Source organism: Cyphomyrmex costatus, unplaced genomic scaffold (assembly GCF_001594065.2).
Source record: "Cyphomyrmex costatus isolate MS0001 unplaced genomic scaffold, Ccosl1.0 scaffold254, whole genome shotgun sequence".
In the NCBI taxonomy this organism is placed as follows: domain Eukaryota; kingdom Metazoa; phylum Arthropoda; class Insecta; order Hymenoptera; family Formicidae; genus Cyphomyrmex; species Cyphomyrmex costatus.
This window is the reverse complement of record NW_017276629.1, coordinates 1,672,430-1,697,618: the sequence shown is the minus strand read 5'-3', so window position 1 is coordinate 1,697,618 and position 25,189 is coordinate 1,672,430. Positions and strand designations below refer to the sequence as shown.

Sequence of the window (25,189 nt, the reverse complement as noted above, 5' to 3'; positions counted from 1 at the left end):
AATTTCCATTAAAAAATTCACTATTAAAAATAAGATAAAAATTAATTCCATGGAAGATATGGTAATGAACCAGTCGTTTTTATAAAAAATACAAGGTCGTTATCGCATTTCTCTGAAATATTTTTTTAAAAATTAACATATTTAATGAACGATCTCGTTATTACATCAATGCAAATAGATGTAAATAGTAACGAAATAAAAAGTGTTAATTTTCCGTATTTGAATATAGTAAAAAGAATTGCATGTATTTTTATCTGTTTTTCAGAAAAATTCTCCGCTTAAAACATAGTCTTTTATTTGACAATTTCACTTTTGAAAAACCAAGCTTCAAATTGAATTGCATGATAATACGAAGTTAAAGTTAAATCGCGAGTGTAGTAATATAATTGAGAAGCAGTACAATGGCGCGGAAGAGTTCGTTAGAGAGTTACAGGTTAACGACTGCTTCTTGTCAATAGTGTTCCCACGCAATTTCTCACAAGATACTCGCAAAGTTGCTCGTAAAGTTATCGCGAGAACTTACCAGAAGCATCCTTCTACAATCGCGAGAAATAAATTTTGATTTCGCAGCTTCTCCAAATGCGATAAACATGCGGTGACCTCGTTCGAATAGACTAAATAGACCGAAGGCATACAAGAATTACCGGAAACACTTTAAGATGCAAGCTCGCGAGCGAATAACATTACTAAGACTGCGTTTCCGCGATAGTATGCAAATATTATGCAAAGACATAATTTCGGGAAACATTAATGTTGATACTATTTCGCAAACTGCTCGCCGCAACCTGAAATGTTAAGCGACGACGTCTTTCCGACGCCGGCGAAATATTATTATAACTTCAGATAATGGATATTGCAAAATTCTACAGAGTACGCAAGAATAGAAAATGCTGATATGTTTTTGCAAAGCTGTACCCGAGCCGAATTTTCAATACGTTGCAAAGTACGATAACGTTTTCGGATAATTGAAATCGGTAATATCTATTTTTCTGGATAAAAGTTTCGCTGAGATTGTCGCGCGCGAATCATTTCACGTAAAATACATCCACCGAATATTAAGAAAGTATTGCGATGAAAAGTTTCTTTATCGAGAAAAAAAAAAAACGAATCGTCTAACTTTATCGAGGATATAAAACTTGAAAGCAAAAACCCTTTTCCTATAACAGTTTTAACCGTCTCTAATATGTTTTTAAATATGCAACTGTGCCGCTGCAAAACATGCTGTATATTTCATGGACAGAAAATGCATCGCGTAATATTTTATGCAAGTTCTCGCATGGGACTCTTTGATCCCAAAATTTAATACGTCGTTGTTCTATCCTATTTTATCCAATTGTATTATACTAGGTTACGCTTATCCTACATTACCGTAACACGGAAATAATACAGAAAGGAGACTTCCGTAAAATAGAATGTAAATGTAATGTTAAAGAAAGTCACTGCACTAGACAAACGAGAAAATATCGGGCGAGGACCATAAGATTGCTGAGGACAGTAATTTCGGACAGGAATTGTGTAACATTCTTGTTTTTTTTATATCGGACGTAATTTTTTATTATGCGTGACGAATTTTCGGGGGGCACGACCGAGCCAAAAAAGGTAGACGGGACGTCTCTTTATTATGCTGCTGCTAGCTCGTGCAAATTTAAACAGGAAGAAACCTTCCGTCACAGGTTTCGACTCGTTGCAACTTAACCGTCTCTTTCACTCTGTCTCTTCCCCTTCTTACCTTTTAGAGTTTTTACACCCCAGGGAGAAGTAATAGACGTCTGCAGAGTTCTTGCACGTATCGTTAACTTCAGTTAGACGTGCCAAAAGCGAAAATCAAACACATCTTCAGCAGTGTTATTGCCAAAGTAAAATTTTTCATGGGATTGCATAAAGTTATATTTTTGTAATACGTTTATAAAATTATTATATATAATATTATCGATAATACAGATATTTAATTAATATAATATTATTTTAAAAATAAACTAATTTAATTACAATACTATTATAAAAATCTCAAATATTTTTCAAATTTTTGCTATTAATTGATCCATTCTATTATAGATAAGTTGTGATAAACGTGTCGTATAAACATACTCGTATTTCGGTACATTGGACATATTGCGTATAAGACAAAATTGTATGTAATCAGAAGTTTTTAATTTAATACAAAGTTTGTTGCAAAAATTCCAGCAAAGATTCAAACAATTTCTTCGTCAGTTGATGTCGCCTATGCAATTGGCCAGAAAAATGAATATGTAAAAGTCATAAATTTTCAAAGCCGCCAATATAATAAAATACTTCGTTTTCACAAGCGTGTAGTATTTTATATAGCAACGTACATATACAATTCTACTGACGATTAATCTATTACAACGGACAATAAAAAGAGTAGCAGTTGTAAATTAATTGTCCTGAAGCAACAAAGGTTCGACAAAAAATCGCTAATTGATCATTATATTCTTAACATACAACACTTAATTAGCTTTATATGTATATGTATATACTACATATGTATTTCAGGCTAATAAATTATCTATTAATTCTTTTGTAACAAGATGCAATTCGACGGTATATCTTACATACTTTAAAGAGATTTGCGCTTGCAAAAATTTAGATTAGTAGTAAATTAAGCGTATTTTAATAATGGCCGTTTAAAAGTAAAGACACGCGTCTTTGAAAATGCGATGATGGCGACGGTGTTTTCAATTTCGCGCCCGAGTGATTTTATTCTCGAGGGAAAAGTGTTCGATCTCGCGTTCCTCCAAAGCGAACCTGCGCGAGGTCCATTTTGACGCGCATCGTTTGACAAAGGGATAGAAAGAGCTCTCCTAGTTTCTATAGAAACGATCCGTTGTAATTAATTATTTACCTGGCTATCCGAACGCAGGCCTCACTAAATCCAAAGTCAATGAACTTCTCTTTGGCCGGATGAGATGGATCAACGTGAATTTCTTCTCATGCATCGACGCGCGCGATTTTTAAGTTCTTGATCTCTAATCGAGACGAACCGCGAAGATAACATTTTCGTAAAACTTTGCAAAATAAACTGTCGAAACGGAAGGAAAGTTACATGCCTGTTCCTTTTGTCGTTTCTTGCGATACGCGTAGAATCCGCGCAAATCCAAATGGAAGATCGAATTTCGAGCGAGAATTGTTCGATACGATAATCCTACCCCCTATTACAATTCTATTGCGACGCACGATTCGGGAAAAATTCTCTCCCGTTTCACCGTCTACCGATATATATATCGACGCAAAAGGATTACATTGCAAAATGAAATTCTCAATTCCGCTCGGGGAATTTTCTTTTCACAGAGAAGCCGCGTTTAAAAGTTCGTGGAGCTTGTGCACGAGCTGATAATGCCCGTTTGACGTGGCTTGCGAAATATAAACACGAGCTGCGGCGCGTTTCCGCGGGCGCAATGTTACTCCCGGAACTAATTTTTCCTGAAACTTCGCTCGTCGTATTAAACAGAGGCGCGCGCGCGCGCGCGCGCAATGCGGCTTTTCCAAATGAAGTTTCGGAAACTATTCAAGAAACCGTTTACAATCCGCATAAGAATCATGTTTTATTCTTACCGCTCGACTTCACGCTAATATTAATAATTTTGCGTCTCTGGCATTTATTCAGAATACCATTCGTAATAACGTTGTTAAAGTTTCGACCGTACTTAAAGCAAAAGTTTAAAAATTGCTTACACACACATTCAGCAGGTTTATAGAAATACCTATATACATATATATAGGGTGGGTACTTTAAAAGATTTCAAGAAGTGATTCCTCGTACAAAGACAAAAATTTGATGTGCTCGAAATGCAAAATTTTAAAAACCACTCGGATTATTTTCATGAAACTATGTTTGAAGTTTCATCAAAATAACTTATTCCAAAGAACAAAATTTTCTCTTCAACTTTGACACCACCCTGTGTCTTTGAAACTAAACCATTTGCCATGTAAAACGGTAAGATTATAAAAAAATAGGTAAATAAACTTGAAAAAAATTAATTTTTTAAAAATATTACAATTCTAAAAATAAAAAAAATTATTTAAAAAATATGATTCTTTGAATAAAATTTAAAGTGATTTTTCAAGACAAATAAACGTGTGCCCGTGTCTTGAGAGATTTTTGTACATCTCAATCGAGTATTTAAAGATTCGTTGAATCAGTGCAATATGGATTAAACAGATAATGGAGACCGTTGTCACTTACTTTGACTCGTCCTGATCGTCGTCGTCGTCCTCGGAATCAAAGAAGGCGTCGTCGTCATCCGAATCGACTGACGTTTCGGTCCTCATTCGTCGCTGTTGAAACGCACGAGACTTCGGAATCACTATATCTCTGAAAACGCAACATCATGCAATTTATATTAATAATTTATGTTATTATAATTATAATACTGCACTAACTATAGTAGTTTAATGTAAGAAATTAATCAGTCTCAAATGAGAGAGTAACTTTGTTTTATTATTTATTGAAATCCATTTGTTTAGCAATATTTCATTACGTTATTTTATATATTAAGAAAAAAAAATAATAAATCTATTCTTATATTTAAAGAATATGAAAGTTTTTATACTGTTTAACTTTATGAAAATGTATAATATTGTTAAATTTAAAAGGAATGTACAAATTCCTTTTGTAGCTGCATCATGAATAACTAATAACATAGCACTGTAAATATGTAACAAATGACTTCAACATATGTGTGTTATTAAGTTTTTCATGTAAAAATTACACTATATTATACGTTTCAATGCGTAAATCAATATTTGTATACAATATAATGTGTTATTTTTTTGTTGGTCACCCATATATGTAGATTGAAATTACTTTTACATATACTTAAAATGCAGTAAGGTCTGCATGATTTTGTGGTTTGGAAAAACAAGAAGAAATTTCTTGTAATTTTTTGTGAGCTAAATTTGAATTCAAGTAAGGATGTTCCATTATGTCAAGTTTATACAAGAAAAATAGAGTTACAATTTCCTAAAAACGTATTTTTAAAATTTCGTAATTAATAAAATCAATATATGTATTATAGACTTTGAAAAAGGTTTAAATTAATGTTTAAATAGTGTACTTTAATATAAAAATATCAAATCTTTTATTGACGGCATCATCGCATCTCTCGTGCGCTTTTTTTTCCAAACCGCGTAGAAAAAAAACTTCGTAAACTTGTGCAACGTTTTTATTTGATCTCTCATCCCATATGAAGTCTTACTAATAATTAATAAACAGTACAACAAGTTTTTTCTGTAAGAAGTAAAACACAAGTTCGACGGGCCAACTTCAAATTCTAATTGTTCTATTTCGAGTTTTGGAAACTTTTGCAAAAGCAATTCAGACGTGCGCGATTTGCATAGAACCTACTTTATTCGATGAATTAATGCTCGTTATGAAGTTTCGTGTCCCACAACCCTGCCGAGGCACTAGAGATACCACGCCCTAGGAATTACAGACGTGAAGCGTGAATTAGCTTTACGCGGGGCAAAAATTAAACGGCCATTATTCGAACTACGTTACACCGAGCTAAACTCCTGGTATTTAAACGTGCGCCATTCTAAATCCTGAGTTTCACCGACGTTCGTTAGGTTGATATAGCATCCCGTTTTAGCACAATCAAATGAAATACATCGGGGAATTTAGTGCTTTTCAGTTCTTGATTCGTTACTGAAGAGATTGCGTCAACTTGGTAGATACAGTTTCTTGTTTCATCGTCGTATTATTACTTTATCTGCCCGCGGCTGTGAAACGATGTAATTGCATTTACGACGGTGAGTCTGCTTTAGCAAAAAAAATTTTTCGTGATTATTTAACGTGGAGATCACATTTACACCTCAAAAAAAAGTCGTGGTAAAAAGTTATGGTGCTTTCACTGGAAAGGAAAATTCAGCGACGTTGAATTTCAAATAGTTTCCGAGATTGGATAACGTAATCGATAACCATATTTTTAGTATCTAAATGTAAATATTTATTTCAGACTTGTTATTTAAGAAATTGTGTGAATTTAATAACGATTTTATTTATCATTTAGTATAATTTTAAAAATATATTCCGCGTACATACAAAAGTCGAAAATTATTATCTAATTTTCAAGTTTGCGTGTAAATGTTTACTTTTTACACACACAAGACAAAACTTACGATAAAACTTATTTCCATTAAATTAACTAGTACAAATATAAGAATCTCATTAATTATTTTATTATAACACGCTTTCCTTAACAATATTTTTTGCTATATATAATATTAGGATATCATTAAAAGATTGTTTATATATATACATTTATTTCATTTAATTTATACTGTCTAAATTCTTTGGAGTGGAATCTCATTCTAAAGAGTGAAAATTGAGTTAGTCCTGAAAAAGGTCCGGTTTTTAATTTTCTGATTAACTTGTGGTTAATCTGATGTTTTATCTAATGAGCTCCATTAATGATGATGTCATAGATGAAGTCCAATGGATGGAACATCAGATTAAGCTCAAAGATAATGAAATATTGGGTCTAAGAATAAGATTTTATTCTTCAGAATGATAATTTATTCTAAAAAAAAAGGATATAAACTGCTTTAATTACAAATCGTTCAAGTGTAAAATCTTCGGAATATATTGAAAATTTTCGAATACGGAAACAAGATCGATAAGCGAAAGTGAAACTCCCTATGATCACTATAGCGCGTAAATTAATTCCGAACAGAGGCATCAATTTATCAAGGCCAACCTATCGGGCTGCTTAGCCGTTAATGACGCATTAAGGTCATTTAATGTCGTACGGGTGCTTCAAGATGAATATCGTCGATCGAGGTATCCGTACGCGAGATAGGTATGCGCGCATACATCGTCCATGTAAATGTCCAATTACAGTTAATTGGCAATAAGCACCGCACAGGGAATCAATGATCATCGGGACGGCTTCAGTCGATCGGTGGTTTAATGCCGTTTTGCGGCGATACGATATCGTCATTAATATCGACGCTACTTAGTGCCAACGTCGGCGACGGCGCGGCGTATCAAACGCCGAGAATTTCGACTATTCGGTCTCGCGAAAATTGACGTGCTATGAAATTGGCATAAATGGAGAAAGTTAGAGAGCGTGTTTTGGAAGATCGCGAGTAACATTTCGAACAATGGTATGCGCGTTATCGTTGTTTGCAGCAAGTCAATTTGGCCCAGCGCACAATACGCAACGAGGATCATTCTTCCGAGAGATTGGCTATTGTTACTGGTGCCAAGTAAATACCAAAGATTTAGATGAAGACTTTAGTTTAACGCAAAGTAAATGATGTGATAAACATAAGTTTAGAAATGTTAAACAGTATAGAATACACTATTAGCAAGACATTCAAATGCTACGTAGTGTGTAATAATTTCCATAGCAACAGAATGTTAAATTTACCTTTGTTAAATTATAAGATGTTACACATCCTTACTATAAAATATTTACTTTCACAATAAATAGGACATTGTAAGAAATATTTGTATTAAATAAAAATAAAAATAACACATTGTTAATAACACCCTGTTGATTAGTTCAAATTTACTACATGATTAAATTATTTAGGTTAGTATAATGAAAAAGCTCTAAAAAATAAAAAACGTAAAATTTTCACAAAAAAATTATCAGTAACAAAAATCATCAAATACACACTAGAGAAAAAATTTTTTAATAAAAAATTAGTAAAAAATATATTACAATTTAGGTCAAATAGACCTGAATAGATCAGCAGGATTAAATAACATCTTCGAAACGTATAGCTTGTGTTTGTATAATATAATGTTAATTCTTTGCGTCCGTTTTCATAATTTTGTCATTAGCAGACTTTCAAGAATTGTCTTCTTTACCTTTAAACAATATTAATGCATTATACATTAAAATTTTATTCTTGATTATATTATACTATATTAATGTTTATTTTTTCATGTAAAAATATTAATAGCTAATTAGATTCAAATGTTCTCAGTAAGAAATATTCAACAATGTTAATTTAACTATAAGAATATCTTATCTTAAAACATCCTTCCATTCAAGATTATGAAAATGATCGAATTCGATATTTACCCTGATTTGTGAAGCTCTTTCTTCGAAACGCAGACGGCCGTAAACGTGTCCTCCAAAAGGCAAAGTTCCTTCTTCTTGCAGTTGAGTGGGCGGCAAAGCTCGCCTGAAACAAATAAAAATCGCCTTTATATTCTGATATTATGAATAAAAGTACATTTTATCTTCTATCATTGATTATTCTGTAGAAATAAAACAGAATTAAATTTACGTACTAAATATTTACATTCAAGATCTACAACACACATATACTAAAATTTTTCTATATAATAATTATTTGAAAAAATGTAGAGAAATAATATAAGTTTCTCTTTCATTTTTATTATATTTTCTGTGTTACATCAATCTAACAACCAATCTTAATAAGTCATATAATTATATAATTAATATTATAAAAGCTGAGTCAATAAGAAATAAATCTATTTTATAACGTGATAACAGAAATCGTTTCATGATATTATAGAATCCATATTTTATCTGACAATTTTATAGGACAATTCTTTCTCTTTAAAATGTAAGATCTCTTTTGTTTTCTTGTTATTCCTCATTCTTTTTTTTTTAAGCGATATCATTCATCAATGAAGAACGACTGACTGAACAATCCAAATTATTACATAAATTTAACATTTTAAACGATCTTTTAAAATCTTGCTTTATTTTTTTATGATATTTTTTAAGTATCTTCAAATATTTTATTTTTCCTATAGATAATCTTTTAACAAACTTTCGAAATATCTTTTGATAATTTTCAATTTAAAATAATCAAAATGATTCCTCTCCTATTTGAGTTTTTACAAAATCTATCATTATATCTGTCAAAAGTTATACCTACGATTGTTGACCTTCTTGCAGTGTGATAAAAGTTTTATTTCAAAGAATAAATACAAATTGCCGCGTTATATTATTCATTTTTTTTTTTTAATCAAACAAACGTAATAATATAATAATTCGTTATTACAGTATTTGCTTACAATAAAGGAAGGCTACGATAATTATGATGAAATCGACTGATATCGCTGTGTTAATCGGACGGATTTTCTGTCTACAAACCGAAATGATATGCGTGGACCCATCATGGATTATGTCGGACATTGCATGTTCTGAGCATTTCCATTCGTCTGGAAATCACCGACAAGCGATATTGGTTCGAGAGAACACATTTCTATATATCCACTGTGCCCAACCGCCAAATCGGATTTCCCTTTTCTCCGGTCCGAAACCAAGTACATCGTCGATGTCTTCTCCTCGCAATCAATAAAACGGTACCCCCCAATTCAACCTGCAGCTTTTTCAGGTTTGGCAACCGAAAAATAAGTACGCTTACATAGAATCACAGCCCACAGCTTGCAGGACCTTATGTACTACACTTGATAATGTATTCTCTACCTCGAAGAGATTTTAACGTCCTTTTAAGAAAGTATTACATGTCCTAATATAGCTTTATTCGCAAATAAACTTTATGTTTGTATAAACTTTGAATATATTTATGTAACTATAATATATAAAACGTACTATCATCTAATCACTTTGTATTTCTAAAATGTTTGTATTCATTTAAAATTGATCGAACTAGTCGTGTTGTAACGAAATTACATAATATTTAATAATAAAACGTAATCAATTTCTGATTGTAAATTATTTGTTCTTTTACTCAAACTCGGTAGAAAGAATGACTTATCAACGTTAGAAATTGCTTAAAATAAAAAATAAGAAATGCTCTGCTAATGTAATTACGTAATTATTTCTTATTTAGATTTAAAAACTTAGACATTTTCATATGGATATTACTTGCTTCCATTTACAAATGCACAAGAAAGTCATTGCAATTTAGAAAATGCGCGACAATGGAAATAAGAAATGAATGAACATTTGACGACAAGAGCGAGTTTTCGCGTTAAACATAAAACTGGCTAATGTCCAACCAAAGTTGCCAACTTTTTTTGCGCTGCACTATAAAATAATATTGTAAAGAATTGTAGAGAGAGAATTTCGTTAAAGAGAATGACATTGTAATGTGTTTGTGAAAATCAGGTATGTAACATGCATTATTTGCAAACTGACGTTTAAATTAACTGTTTTATAAGAAACGTAATTTTGTCTTTTTAGAAAATAAAAAAATAATTAACTTTATATTTACATAAAACATAATTATATTCTTTTTACTATTTTTAAAAATAGTAATATGCTTTTTAATAAATTTAATTAACTTTTGTAATAACAAATTGCTCTACCAAATATGATAATTAATTAAGTAATATATGATAGTGAAATTTCGCTAGAAATATGATAATTATAATTTGAGTGAAATATTGGAGAGAGATAGAATAGTTTCATTATCATTATTGCTAAAATAATCTCGCAATTCAAACTAACCACTATGCGCGGATGCATGATTATCTAATGAAAATAACTCTTTGGCACAATCACTTTGCTTTTATGTAATTAATTACAAGTTCATTCACGAGCTTATTATTATATTATATTATACTTATATATCCCATTATTACAATGCTATATGGTGTAAACAACATAAATCAATGTTATTGCATATAAACTCACTCGTTTGTAATATTCTCTTGCGTGCACAATCATCTACAACGACCACTGCTTTTATAATCTTCAAAAATTTATTTAAGAATTACTTATTGTTATCTCAGAGATCAAACATACCGTATTATAAATAATTTTATAAATGTATAAGAATTTGCTTTCAATATTTATATATCTTTTATATTATTAAAAAAAACATCATGTAATGATCCAAATTATATTTAAAAGATTAATGTATATAATTTATATACAAATATTGGAAAATATAAATCACAACGTAAACCTAGTTATAAACATAGTTACATTATATTCAAGTTTAATACTTTGTACGATAGGTATCTAAGAATACTTTGTAGCGTGCCAATGTCGCGTAAAATCGCTCAATGTTCCTTCTCACCAACCTAGCATGTACATAGCACCTGTGGTGTAAAACAATCTGTACGCCGAGAGAGAGAGAAAGTAATTTTCCCTCTAGTGAGTAGATAAAAGAGAAGCTCCATTCCGCATGTTAAAGATTCCAAAATATCCAATTAAAAGTTTCTTTTATGACGCGAATAAGCTTGTCTCCCGACAAGATAGAAGTAATATCGCACACAAACGGGAGATTCCGTCGGGTCGGAATTAAAGTCGACCGTACATGAATTAAGAAGACCTGGACTGTCTCCTGACGGCTTAATTTCGTGGGATTTCATGAAAAGGAGAGAAGGTTTCCTGTGCGTGTGTAGGTAGATATATACACATGTACATAGTATTATATATATATATATATATATATATATATATATATTACCCGTCACGTTTCTACTCGTTGCATATAACTGAAAACTTTCTCGAGAAAGACACCATGTCTCTTGCAGCCACGACGTTCCTCACGCACTGTTTGGGACAAGCGATCCGCGATAAGACACGCTATAAAAATGCATCCGGATTAACTCGACAAGAAAAAGAACGATCACAAACGACCATGAGCGAATGTAGCAAAGCTTTCTTTATTGCATTGCTATAAGAAACAGAATGAACATCGATGCAAATTTGCACTTGTTGGCACTCAATGAAGCAAGCTGTTCACTCGTGTTTGTTCACGCTCGTTTGCTTAGACTGAATCGCAGCAACCTGGCAAAATAGTATGTTTAACTTTTCGTTTGTAATCTGGGATTTTTGGCACAAGTAAAACTTCAATGTTTCAAATTTCTTCAAGATAAAGGAGAATATAATTCGGTTTTTATTTCTTGTAAAATATTTTGTTAACAAATTATTTAGTATAACATAATAGAAATATTAAAAAAAACTATATATGTCTTTCAACATATTATTAAAAAATTATATATGTCTTTCAACATATTATTAAAAAATTATATATGTCTTTCAACATATTATTAAGATCTAATAAGATGCTATAAGCATCGAAATTTGTTAGATTGTATTGTCAATCTAACTAAAGTGATATTACCGCGGTAGTTATTTAGAGTTGCGTTGTAAGTCTGAAAAAATGTTCGGCACGCGATTGACAGAACTACATACACGGTATATAAATTCACACTTAATGATAATAAGCATCTTGATCTAGCTTTGACCGATAGGCTTCGCTTTGTGCTTCCTTCTTTCTTGTTATTGTTTAACAATGTACGGTCGTAAAATAAGATTCTATTATTTATTAAAAAAAACTTTTTTTATAATACATTTTTCCTGAATGCCTAGAACAATGAAAAAACAGATTGCGAACGGAAAGAATAAAATATATAATTGCAGACGTATGGTAAATAAAAGTTTACAAGAAATTTAAACATTGAATTGTTTATGAGATTTACTTACGACTATTAAGTGTAATTATTCACAAAATTCTCATAAACACAGATATAAACATAATCTCTCACTTAAAAAAATGTCACCAGGGCTTAGGATCACCGTGATCCCGTTTAACAGACTGAACATTACGCATCGCGGTCTTCTCACGTAAGAGAAACACGATTCGGCAACATTTTCACGCGAGCTCCAAGCCGAGAAGCGGATACACGTCATACTGAAAGAGGCACATTTGACAAGAGGAGCAGACATAGGAGAATGTAAGCATTTACTAGTCGTATTCGAGCGTTTCTTCTGAGCTGGATCGAACCAATCCGCCGAGCGTAACTCCGGATTCGCGGCGGTAGTAAAGTCACGAGTTTCGTAGCGAGAGCGGCTTTCTAGCCGGCTGAGAAAAATATTTAAGGTACTCTGTGAGATGGAGCGATGGCTGCATCTTCCGCTAAAAGATTGCGCGGTTACGAAGGTCTCTTGAATTCGCGCAAGCGTAAATTTTGACGTTTACCATAAATCTTTACGTTACGCTACTAAAATTGAGAATTATTGCAAAAGAGGATGTAACCGTAAATCTTGGAAAAAAAAAAAAATTTAAAAACGTAGTCGCATAAAATTCAGAGAAAATGAGTATCATATTTAAAATAGCATATATATTTCATGTACTATGTAAAATAAAATTTTAACACAATCTGCAAAGCTGCAACTTGGTTGAAATGTAGATCTCTTTAATTATATATAATATGAATACGCGTAAAAGAACAAGAAGATCGTTGCATATATTTAACGATCGTTTATTAGATTATAAAATATGGTATTCTATACAAACATGTGTTAGATTTCCGGTAATACGACTGAATATGAGCTGTTATGTAATTAGATAATTAGTTGAAAAAGTGCTCGTAAAAATATTAAGAAAGTTATTCGAGAAAAGTTAAATACAATATCCGACATTATTTTTTGCGTCAACGTAAATTGATGGATTTCACTTCATAAGAAAAGATATCTGTAAGTTTCTTTGAAAGAAGATTAAAATCAGAAATTTCTTTTCTTAGTTGCACTATATTTCCCATATACATTTAAAAAAAAATATATAATGAAACATAAGACAAAGCGAAATTCTACACTTATTAAAAAACAGAAACATTGTGAGTCATAAAAGAACTCGTAAATGAAAATAGTAAAATTTAGTAGTAAAGGAGGGTAATACGAGATCTCTCACGTTGTCCTCTGTTTGTTATACTCAACAAAATGATAAAGTTCTCAAATAGCTAGAAAAAGTTGTCTGGAAGAAGAAAAGGAATAGTCTCAAATAACGGACACGACGATTTCACGTGTAACAGAAGTTGCTTAAAATAGAAGACGTTCCTCGTTTCCTAGGCTGCAACGTTGATTACACGGTAAAGCGAGAAAGTGGGCAAAGAGTGCGAAGAAGAAAAAGAACAAAATCTCCGCAACGGTAGTATGACGAATATCAGGTGATACGAGGACGGAATATATTAGAATTGTAGAAAGGACCGGATCTCTCAAGACTCCTTGGCTCGCTCGCTCGACAAGCGCGCTAATTTACTCGGAACTATTCTCTCTGATCCGATGCGGTCCTTTTTTGTTTCAAAAGTTCATAAAAGACGGTTGGAAATCCACTTTACTGTGGCGACCAGTATTGTCACGTTAACAGTTAACTTTTGCTATTACCGTATCGTAATCGCACTGATACAGTTAATTCGGCTATGCGAGAAAGAAAGGAGAGAAGCGGGGTTCCTCCAATTCTTCGTTTACCTTCTTCCTGGATGAATAGCCAGAGTCTCCTAAATTACCTTGAGACCGCCGCCGCGGGAGTTCTTTCTATGCCTCGAGCACGATTTACGAGGGCCGTCGACGGTCGTCGTGGGAAAGAGGGAAACAGAGGGAGGGAGAAGAGAGAGAGAGACGACTGATGCTCTCTCACCATCCATTACTGGCACCGTCGCGTCGCGTCGCCACGAGGGATACCATAAATCGCGTATCTATAATCGTATAACGGTGCCGAGGGCGGCGGCGGCGCTTGCGACGATATTACTACGTGAATTATACGGCGTACATTACAATACGGATTGCGATTACGCGACACAATGCGTTCTCCGAACTAGCGGCGATGGTGGCGGATCGAATCAAACATCTCGACTTGCAGGGGATCCATCGATCGTTCGATGGCACCCGCGTATTTCGAGAACGGAGTAATTGCAGATCGCGCTAATATAGCGTTGGCGGGTCAATGGCGTGGAGAACAACAAAACGGCTAACGGCCGTGTACGACGCGATAATACAGCAGGTTGCTCACATTTGGCGCAGGGTGGCGAATGCAATCGTGCGTATACGATGTCCTGAGACACACTGCCCGGGCGGGGCAGCAGCTATAGAAACACCGCCAGCGGCGGCGGCGGCGTCGCACGTGCGAACGCGTATTTGCATGCGCTCCGATGACTGTGTTCCGCGCGCGCGACAATGATACATGCACATCATCGTACGACGATTAAAGCGGCGCGTGCCGCCGCGAGGGGGAAATTGATTCGTCGCGCGCTGATGTTGCAACAATTCGCTCGGAATTTCGTAATAAGCGCGCCTCGTAAATCCCCTGAGCGCCTCTCGAAAGAGAACGCAACACAGGCGTTTTTGTAAATATCCCCTTTACTTAACATCACCGACGCCATGACATTATGAATTGCGCCTTCCTTCGTATAGGCACACTTCAACGAGTAAGCCCCTTTTGCGATATCATCGTATAATTACTCAATTCATGCCATGCACTAACAAAAGATAGTAATAAATGTTGGGTATAATAATTTTGATCGAATGTTCGGTTAAAATAACTAAAAATAATTTTACTTTTCTAAATATTTAGTAATTATTACCAAACAATTGATTGCATTGTATTTGCAGATAATACTTATTATTTAGAATTGTATTTAGAGAAAAATAAAATTATTTTTAGTTATATTATCTTAGTTACAAACATTTAAATAAAATTATTTATTTATCAAACAATGCCTGCATCAATTTTTTATTGTAAAAAATCCACTATACAATTGTCTATCTAGACCGTTTATTTGAAAGCAATCCTTTATTTTTTTTTTTTAAGCTTAACATTTGGTAGCTGTTACCAGATTTTTTTTAGTGGTTTACACAACAACGTCAATACGATTTCTCACGAGAGAAATACATTGCTTTTTACGTTGCGTTAAAAAAAATAAAGGATTACTCTCGAGCGAGCAGTTTGGATACAACTATAGTGGATTCGACAGTACATGAGTTTATCTTAAGATAAATTGATGCAGGCATTATCCGATAAGTACCCTTCCTCCGTTCTATATAATACACATTATCAGATAATAATTAGGTGTTTGCAGTATACGCGCATTATCGCGTAAGATCGCGTTATTATTGCAGTCAAGTCCAATTACATGCAATCGCATTTATTAAAACATCAATTTGTACCTGCTTTCGCACGATCATCGCGAACAACCATTTCATCAGCTCACATTATAAATACCGCATAATCACGTATATCGCTGCTTGGTATAATTTATCGCAATTTGTACATGGCAAAGCCGAGATACGTTTTTCTTCCCTCGTCGAATAATTTCTCTATCGTTCCTCCTATCATAAGACTTAAAATAATTTAGCTCATTGCCATAACACTTTTTTAACATTAAATATTAAAGAAAAAAATTAAGTTCTATTTTTTAAAAGTTTTCTTAATAAAACTCCCCAACTTAAATTTATTAATAAACCTATTATTTGAAATTAAAATTAAATATTCTCTACAAAGATTACAAACACGTTTTATACATGCGTATGCAATCTTTTCAATTTTATTTTTCAATCTTTTTAACATTTCAAAAGATTCGCAAAAATGACTTACTTTTCATGATTAAAAATATTCTTTTATGCAAAAAGCGCTAAGCCAATGTATAATAATATTTACTCATTAAAAAATGTTGTACTCACTAATTATTAGTTAGTCATTTTTACATGTTAATTGTGTTACCTAGAATTTTTGTGTAATTTTATATTAACACGAACATTGTATAATAATTTTTCTATCATTGTTATGCAGCAAATTCATAACATATACGAAATTTCTGTACGAAATTCCGAAGAATGACGTCTCAATAACAAAAGAAAATTGTGCTATTCTTAAAGAAAACGGTCACGTGCTATCGATGGAACATCGATCAACTCTTAAGAATTAAAGATGCAACGTGTACTACGCGCCTCGTCGCCTGAAGGAAAACGGCGATCAACTCGGATAACATCACAAAATCGAGCGTGGGAGGGGATTCCGTGGAAAGGGGTATTAAATACGTGACCCGACTCGTTTTATCCTTTCCGTCGTTCAGCTTCCGCCGAACCTTAAACTATTTCACGTTAAGAGGTGTGAAATGAAACCTATCGTCGTTACTACGACCTTCATAGCACGGCTTTACTTGAGAATTTGCTATAACCCATGTGTGTGTTAGTATAGTCCGGAGAAAGAAAATTGGAAGAAATGGAGGTGCACATCAAGTTTAAGGTATCCTCATCATCGCGCCATTAAACGGCTATAGCTCTTGAAAATTTCCTCACCCAATCGCCAACGTTCACATAAAAAATTATCAGGAAACGACGACTTTATTCGAAACGTTGATGATGTAAATATCATCACTCTCATCGAAACTGTCTCGTAACTACTTGTTTTTTACATACTTTCTTCTTTCTAAGGATTTTCCTTTACGCGATTTTTTTTCGTAAACTCAGTAATAATAACAATAATAAAATATGCATACAGGAGGATACAAAATCGCTTTAAGATAAATTACTTAAAAATTATTTTTTATAAAATAAAAACCATTCGAAAATAACATTTTATAACAAATGCTTTACTTATACATGTGCGTTTTGATCGGATAAAAAAAATTCTAGAAATTTTTATTTTTTCAGTTTTAATATCTAACTATCGAAATAATGTATTCTGCTAAATATTATTAACGGTTAATAATGGTTGAATTTTCATACAGGCTTTAAACATGTGGCACATTTCCGTATTATACGAGTACTAAACGCTTTGATCGTACGTTTTTATTGTATTGCAATTCTCTCTAATTAATATGTAAATCGTTTTGTTTTACACTAAAAAAAAAAAGGCCCAAATTGGGGTTGAACGGTTATTATTTTGCTATTTATTATTATAGATATATAGTATATAATTATTACATTACATTACTCTGTGTCAGCTTATATTGACTTATGCTATATCATCTTCAAAGTCTTATCTTACAAATTATATTTTATGTTATAGTTTCGATTTATGTACCTTATTCAAATTTAAAATAAATATACTTAAAATAAATACATGCATATATATATACGAGTATATATATATATATATATATGTGCATATATGATACATATACACACAATATGATGCGTTTGTAATCCTGTTAGATCATCATGATTAGACTACAGTATAACATTCATGTTTTGGCATTCATATAATATTCGCCTATTATTAATTATGATAAACAGAATTATTCACTTGATTATGACAAGCATTGGCGATTGTATCAACAGTTTCACGTCATGTTGTGCATAACGTGCACTTTATATATTGTATACTATAAAATGTAATATCAATATATGTAGTATAAAATGTAATATCGATTATAATTACAATATGTTACATAATAATAAATAATGCAACATTTAGACAAGCTGTAAACGAATTTTTTAACAAAGAAATATGTAAAATTATTATAGTTTACAGCTTTTTGGAAGCCTATCGTATAATATACCATACTACTGTTTAAAAATTTGAAATATTTTATATAATACAAAACACGATCTTTCAGAGACGTAATTATTTTGAAAATATTAATTTTTGCACAATGTGAAAAAGAATATGAACTTTCGTAAATTTGTTAATAAATAAAGTTAATTAAACTTTCTTTCAAAATTTAGAAATGCTTCAAACTTTCGAGCGATAATGCATGTTGCTTTATCCACTTCTTTTCAGAAAATTATAATTTCCTTACATATATAGTCTCGAGATGAGTTTTGACAATTGGGCGTAAATAAATAGAAGTTATAGAATATCTAATTATATATTTCTTATATAGAATTGATCAATAATCACATTAAAACTCTGAAAATAAGCTTCACTGATTGTGAGATACTTTATACAATTGATTGATTTTAATTGATTATGAGAGGCAATTACAATTAAATATGCAGGTACAGATATGTTACATATAATTATCTGGTGTAAATTAGAAGATATGTACAAAGAAATTAAAAAAAGAATAGCATTTATGAATAAAAAAGAATCATAAGCATTCGAATGATGCGTCGATTTGAAAAGAGTTTAAGGAAAAGAAAATAAAAGGAAAATGTAAAGAAATGTTGCAGCAAAAACTGGAATAAACTGCATCCAACTGCGTGCATCCTCTATACATTTAGCTTCCATTTTTCTCAGCATATATCTACATTACAATAGGATTATATTTTTTATTAATAAATTTGTCCTGCTATTCCTACTAACGACGCACCACATAACGTTTTTTATACACAAATCTTTGACAGAATGATTCCAACAATGTTTTAAACGACGGCACTATTCAAACTGGAAATGTTTAAAAAGGCAACATGTAAATGCCATCTTTTTTACTATTGGCATTAAATCCGTTTGACGCAATAATTCTCTTTTATTTGCTCATCAATAGATTTCAATGTCGGCAATGCATGCAAATTACTAACTTTTATTCGCGATTTTAAATTCGTGAACATCTCGCACATCTAACTTGATAATTTATTTATCATTTATTTAATGTTAAATAAATGAAAAATAAAAAAATTCTCTGTAATTTTTCCCCTATACATTTTAATAATAGATTTAAAGCATATCTATAGAAGAAACAATATTCTTGAAACATCAAACTCAATAATTCCACCTTAAAATTCTATGCAATATTTATAAGAAAATGGAATAAATAATATTTATTCAGACACATTATTCGCACTGCGTGATATTCTTATCGGGAATGTTCACGTCATTTTCATAACCGTCTGTCGTGTTCTGGCTTTTACTTCAGATTTTCATGATATATATATATATTCGACCGCGCGCGACGTGCGTTCATGAAGTATATATATTTGGAATTTTCTGGGGAATTTAGCGGCAACGCTCGTGATAAATATCACATTTCGCCGAGCGAACCAGCCAACGGGTGCGGGCGGAGAGATTCCATTCGAATTCATACCAGTCGTACGGTACATCCGGCTTTACGATCCTTCCAACGCGAAAAGTTCGCGAGCGTGCATCAACCAACGCGCGCCGTGGCGGGGGTGAAAAATCGCAATGCATTCGGAAGGTGGGCGATGACATCCCACCCGATGATTCGTACTCAAGGGAATACATACCGCGCGAAATTCATTTGACGCGCTATAACACAATTCGATCGGTGAATCAGCGACAATGCCAATTATCCGTGCGAACACCGCACAATACGATAAATATATACCTAGTCCGTTAAATGTTTCACTTACCAGTCACACACGATTGAAATAGACGAAACAAAATCTGATTAGCAAAACTACGTCTGTATAAATAGAACCATTTGTTTAAATATTATAACTTTTTTCGTTAATGAAACATATATATATGTCCCAGAAGTACGAAAGGTTAAATTATTTTATATAAAATATTATGTAAACAATTTAAAAATATTATATTTGCCCTTATTATTGTGTTATTAGATTATTATTATTATTATTATTAGATAAAATAAAAATAAGATAAAAAAGTTAATTTTAGCTCTAAAGAAATGATTAAAAATTCTACAAATTAGTGACTAAATATATCCATTAAGATCTAAAAATGTTTATGTAAAATTTTAAAAGCATGCATTCAAAACTTATTTAAACAGATGTTTTCAACAACATATCACTTACTATTCGGGTCGTGTATCCAACGTTTCTTATCTCCAACTTTCATTATGCGAGGATCATCCTGAAAAAATAAGAAAGATCAATTTTATATTCACTTAATATATAGTAAAACCTTATTTTAGGATATAACAGGGCATGTAAACATATAGAGACGCGTTGACTAGTTGAAGATCATTATTTTCACATCGTCACGGAATCAATGGTAAGTGGCGTTTTGCGCCAAAATGCAGTTCGATTGATTCGATAGGGATACGTATGCACGTGAACGGAGAATATGACGAACGATCGCTCGTCACGTGCACGAAATTCAGGGTTGCCTGGTAAAATAAGAACGCGTAATCTGTATTCTCGAAGTTCAGGCCGAGGTCAAAGATAAAAAGAGAACGAGGCTCGTAGGGGCATGTTCGGACTAGAAGGACGAAGGGGAACGAGCTCGCGTGATAGTTCACGTGCTAGTTTGCAATACATACACACACAAAATTCACAGATAATATCTAAAATACCAATGGGAAAATACATGAAATGTAGGTTGCTGACCACATTTTAAACACCGACCGTAAGTTCCTGAGATTACATAAAATGACGCAGTCAAATCGAAAGAAAAATACATCCTTTGAAGTATTAAGCACTTAAGGAGGTTCGAGCATTAGTCGAAATTCAATTTAGAGACTTCATTTTTTAATATGATGTAGATAAACACTGTATACAAATAATCCCACAATTTGAGCAATATTGAATAAGTTTTTTTGTAATGTCATTCTGAAATTAACCATTTTAACATAGCGTCTTATGCATGGGAGACAGTCGTTCGGAAGTAGATAATCACTGATTTATATAGTACACACTCAGGCAACTTACAGTCTGTCTAGTAAGAGCGTGGCAGGCTTATCTCAAAGAAAAATGGCTTATTAGCCTTAAATTTATATTGATTGTATTCGCAGTAGAATTATAACCAAATTGCAATTATAATGTATTAATAAGTTCAGTCACCAGCTGCGTCTATAATAGACTGGCACCTCCGAGGTACACTTTCCGCTACATAGGATTTTAAAAAACTAGTATTTGACAGATAAAATATCAATAATTGTGTACAAAAAAAAAAAAAAAAAAAAAAAAAAAAACAAGACACTCGGATATGAATTTAAAGCTTTATTATCACAAAGTTTATCTTTACCTCACGGGGGGATCGTATTAGTAGTAACAGATAGTAGTAACAGACTTGGCAACGCCGCAGTGCACAACTGATACGAAGCCGATACAAAAGCAGCAATCTCTCTCCATTCCATTTACCTTTTTGTACAAAATCGGCCTTTATACCGATTCTATATTTCTCCCTTATAATTCGCCATGATTGCCATTATCTGTCACTGCCCGTCACGTCGCGAAGTGCAAAGTTGCCATACTCGACTTCTCGAGTCGTTGATAATCTTATACATTTGTTAATATTCTATTCACTAATAATTTACTAAGAATATAGCACATAAATAATATCCACAATTTATTACACTAATATTGCGCATGATTCCGAATCGCTATAATGATAATTTTTTTCAGTTGCATTTTTGACTCCAAAGTAACGCTCGAACCTTCTTCAGTTTTGTAAAATTACGATATTCATCAATCGATAGCGATGCTGTAAATCGATTGTATAACATTGCAGCAATCATCAGATGTATCGAATTATTGAAAACTCAGACAAATAAATAAATATGTGTGTGCCTGTGTATGTACACATATGTACATAAAATTCATATACATACACGAGTTTATAAGAGAAACGTATACATATCTCACAAAATGCATAAAATTATATACAAATGTATGTTATAATTACTATATATGTATATGTTTTATCTTAAAATTTAAATTGTAAAGAAGAATTTTTTAGAATTTTTTTTATACATAAAATATGTATGAGAGAAGTACAAAATACGCCGTAATTGTACTCTGTACTGTACTAATCAAAAGAGCAATGGCGCAACTCAATCTCGTAAGTTAAATAACATTTTGTTATTCAACTCAATAACACTTTGTTAATTTTAACTTTCATATGTGACAAAATGTAAATCAATCCATCTCTGTAGTTTTAAAGTACACAATATTCGTATTAACGTATGCATTCAATAAATAATAACTAAATTTCAATCAAATTTGATACATTTTCTTGAGTTAAACACATTGTTTAACTTTATCATTTTAGTTAAATTAAGAAATTTAAATAAGAACAATGGTGACTTTTATATATATATATATATATATATAGAAATAGTTAAAAATAACTCTTCAATACTTGTAATTTTTTTCACATTATAAATTTAATAAATTATAACAGATTCTGTCTACAGTTCTGTTATTTGATACAACATATATTTTATTTTAATAAATTTCTTTTCATCATTATTTATAATATTAATTAAACATGTATTATATAATTTTTCATTATTCTTTTTTTTAATTTAGCGTTCTTATTCTTGCGTTGTAAACCGTCCAGCGAGGTACTGAAATATATAGTAACTTAATATTTTTATACTGTTATTATTAAATATAAAGATCACAAAAAATTATAATATGCTGCATTCTCTGAAAGAAACATTTTTTTACTTATATTCGTTTTATTATACGAGTACATGTCGGCAAAAGGACTGACCGTAAAGAGAACATATACATTACGCATTACATAAATATCTATTTCCCGATTGGTTTCTTTTGCGAGGCAAATTAATTTTCTTAAAGGTATTTTACACATAATATGTATATATTTTATAGTAAACAAAGAAAAAAATGTATGCAATAAAGTACGTGGTTTAAAATTACCTTTCAATTTGAAGAAATCAAATTGAAAGGTAATTTTCAAGATAAGTCTCCAACGAATTTTTTACACTCGTGACAAAATTATAAATTATAAAACTTTAAATTGAACAGATCAAAAAAAGGATTGCGGATATAAATGCAAAATAGATCGGGCGCGATTACAAAATATTGCTGCATTTCTCTAATTGTACGGCGACGTGTATTCTGCAGAATTATCGAAGTGGAGTCGTTGCAGGAAGTGCGGCGAGCCGCGTTTCGCGAAAATAAATGGCACATATAACACGCGCCGAACGTTACCCCGAACAAATGGCCGCTGTAAACAGCTGTACGGTTCGCGCGGGAGGCGTCGGCAACGAGAAATGAAAATACACGCGCGGCGACGCGTTATTTTGCAGCCAGCACAAAAATGATCGCGCGAGATAGAAGAGCCTTTCGCTGGACGACGATGGGGAGGGGTGGGAGGTAAAAAGTCCGGCAAAAAGGTCTTGCGAAAATAAAAGCCGGCGGTGCGCGTTGTTATGAAATTACGAGCGCTATGAAAAATAGGATCACATTGAGTATCGCGGGCAGTACTCGTTATGTCACGTTTTATGGTTGCAACGGAGAATACATTGAGGCGAGAGAGACAGAATCGATGATTTTTCACGATAATTGAAAAATTCAATGCGTTCAGCAGAGAAAACTAATCAGTTAGTGCTTAGTGATTTTCTTTAATATGATTGGTTCCTACACATTAGATCCATTGAAAAACTAAAGGCAAAAACAAATTATGTCAAAGAATCACTAAGCGATTAATTTTCTCTGCTGAATATAGCCATCGGTAGGAATGATCGTCTGACCGGCAATGAATAGAGAAAGACGCGGAAGAATCATGTCCAATTTGTGGAAAATCGGACATCAACATAATTTTTCTGAATTTTCAGCGGCTGTCGAGAAGCCGGCGCGAAGAATCGAGATACGTTTCTCTCAGTCGGCGGACGTACGACCTCACACCCTACTTTATCCCTGCGGACCACGTCTGACAAATAGTCCACTGCTTTAGGAAGCTGTCGTCTGGTCCTTACATTGCGCTGTTTTATTGGATCTAACGCGAAATGTTTAGCAAGTGGAATGCGTTAAAAATCGTGATCCATTAGAGCAATTCATACAATTTCGCCGACAATCGCCTTCGTGTTTTATTTAAACAATCATCGAATTTATCGTTTTATAATTTATATTCGATTCGATAGTTAACTGTGTAAATAGCATTAAATATACGATTCTGACTATATATGCAATCTTTTTCTTATTATTTCTAATTTATAGTCACAGTCACAATTTTTATTTCATATAAGTTAACTTAGAGCTAATCACAAATTACTTGTTTCAACTTCTCTACAAATTATACAGATATTAATTTCGTTACATTATGCTACCCGTAAAAATTACTTTGTAATTTGTATCATTTTTCATTGTGTTATTTTTTTTTTAGGAAATGTCTGAATTCAACTTATATCATTTTTCTTGAATGAAGGCCAATGTATTTAGAACACATATCGTGTTATATATATATATAATAGTTAATATAATAGTATGAAATTCAAAATGTTTCGACTTACACTTTTTTGCGAAAATACAATATTATGCATATATCATTAATGTTTTAATGATAATAAATAAGAATATTACATCCATCTAATTGTAAAAGATACAAAAAATATTTCGTTACAACATGAAAACTTTTCTTGTCATTTTCTTCAAAAAAATTTGCGAATTACGTAATTTTAATGTCATATCTTAAATTTATATAATATATATAATTAATTAATTTTACTCCAATTACGATAATTAATTTGTTAATAGAATATCACGTGTCGTCTCACAAATACTTTATTATCTAATTTAAATAAAAGGATATTTACTAGATAGATATCTACCTAGTAAATAAAACATGCACCAGTCCGGTTGCGTGGAAACCGGGTGAATTTGCCGACAAATAGGAAAACTGCGGCGAATTCCGGCTTTTACCGTTGTTAAAT

The 25,189-nt window shown here is 32.3% G+C and overlaps 1 protein-coding gene across 1 annotated transcript in view; it reads right to left on the bottom strand.

Moving 5' to 3' along the window:
- Positions 1–25,189, bottom strand: part of Cow (Proteoglycan Cow) — a 129,325-nt gene that overhangs the window by 39,739 nt on the left and 64,397 nt on the right. Inside the window, exons 2-4 of the mRNA XM_018540600.1 lie at positions 20,364–20,421; positions 8,055–8,157; positions 4,205–4,333 (exon numbers count right to left, since the gene is read on the bottom strand). Coding sequence (XP_018396102.1) covers positions 4,205–4,333; positions 8,055–8,157; positions 20,364–20,421 — 290 coding nt within the window. The remainder of the gene's footprint in view (positions 1–4,204; positions 4,334–8,054; positions 8,158–20,363; positions 20,422–25,189) is intronic.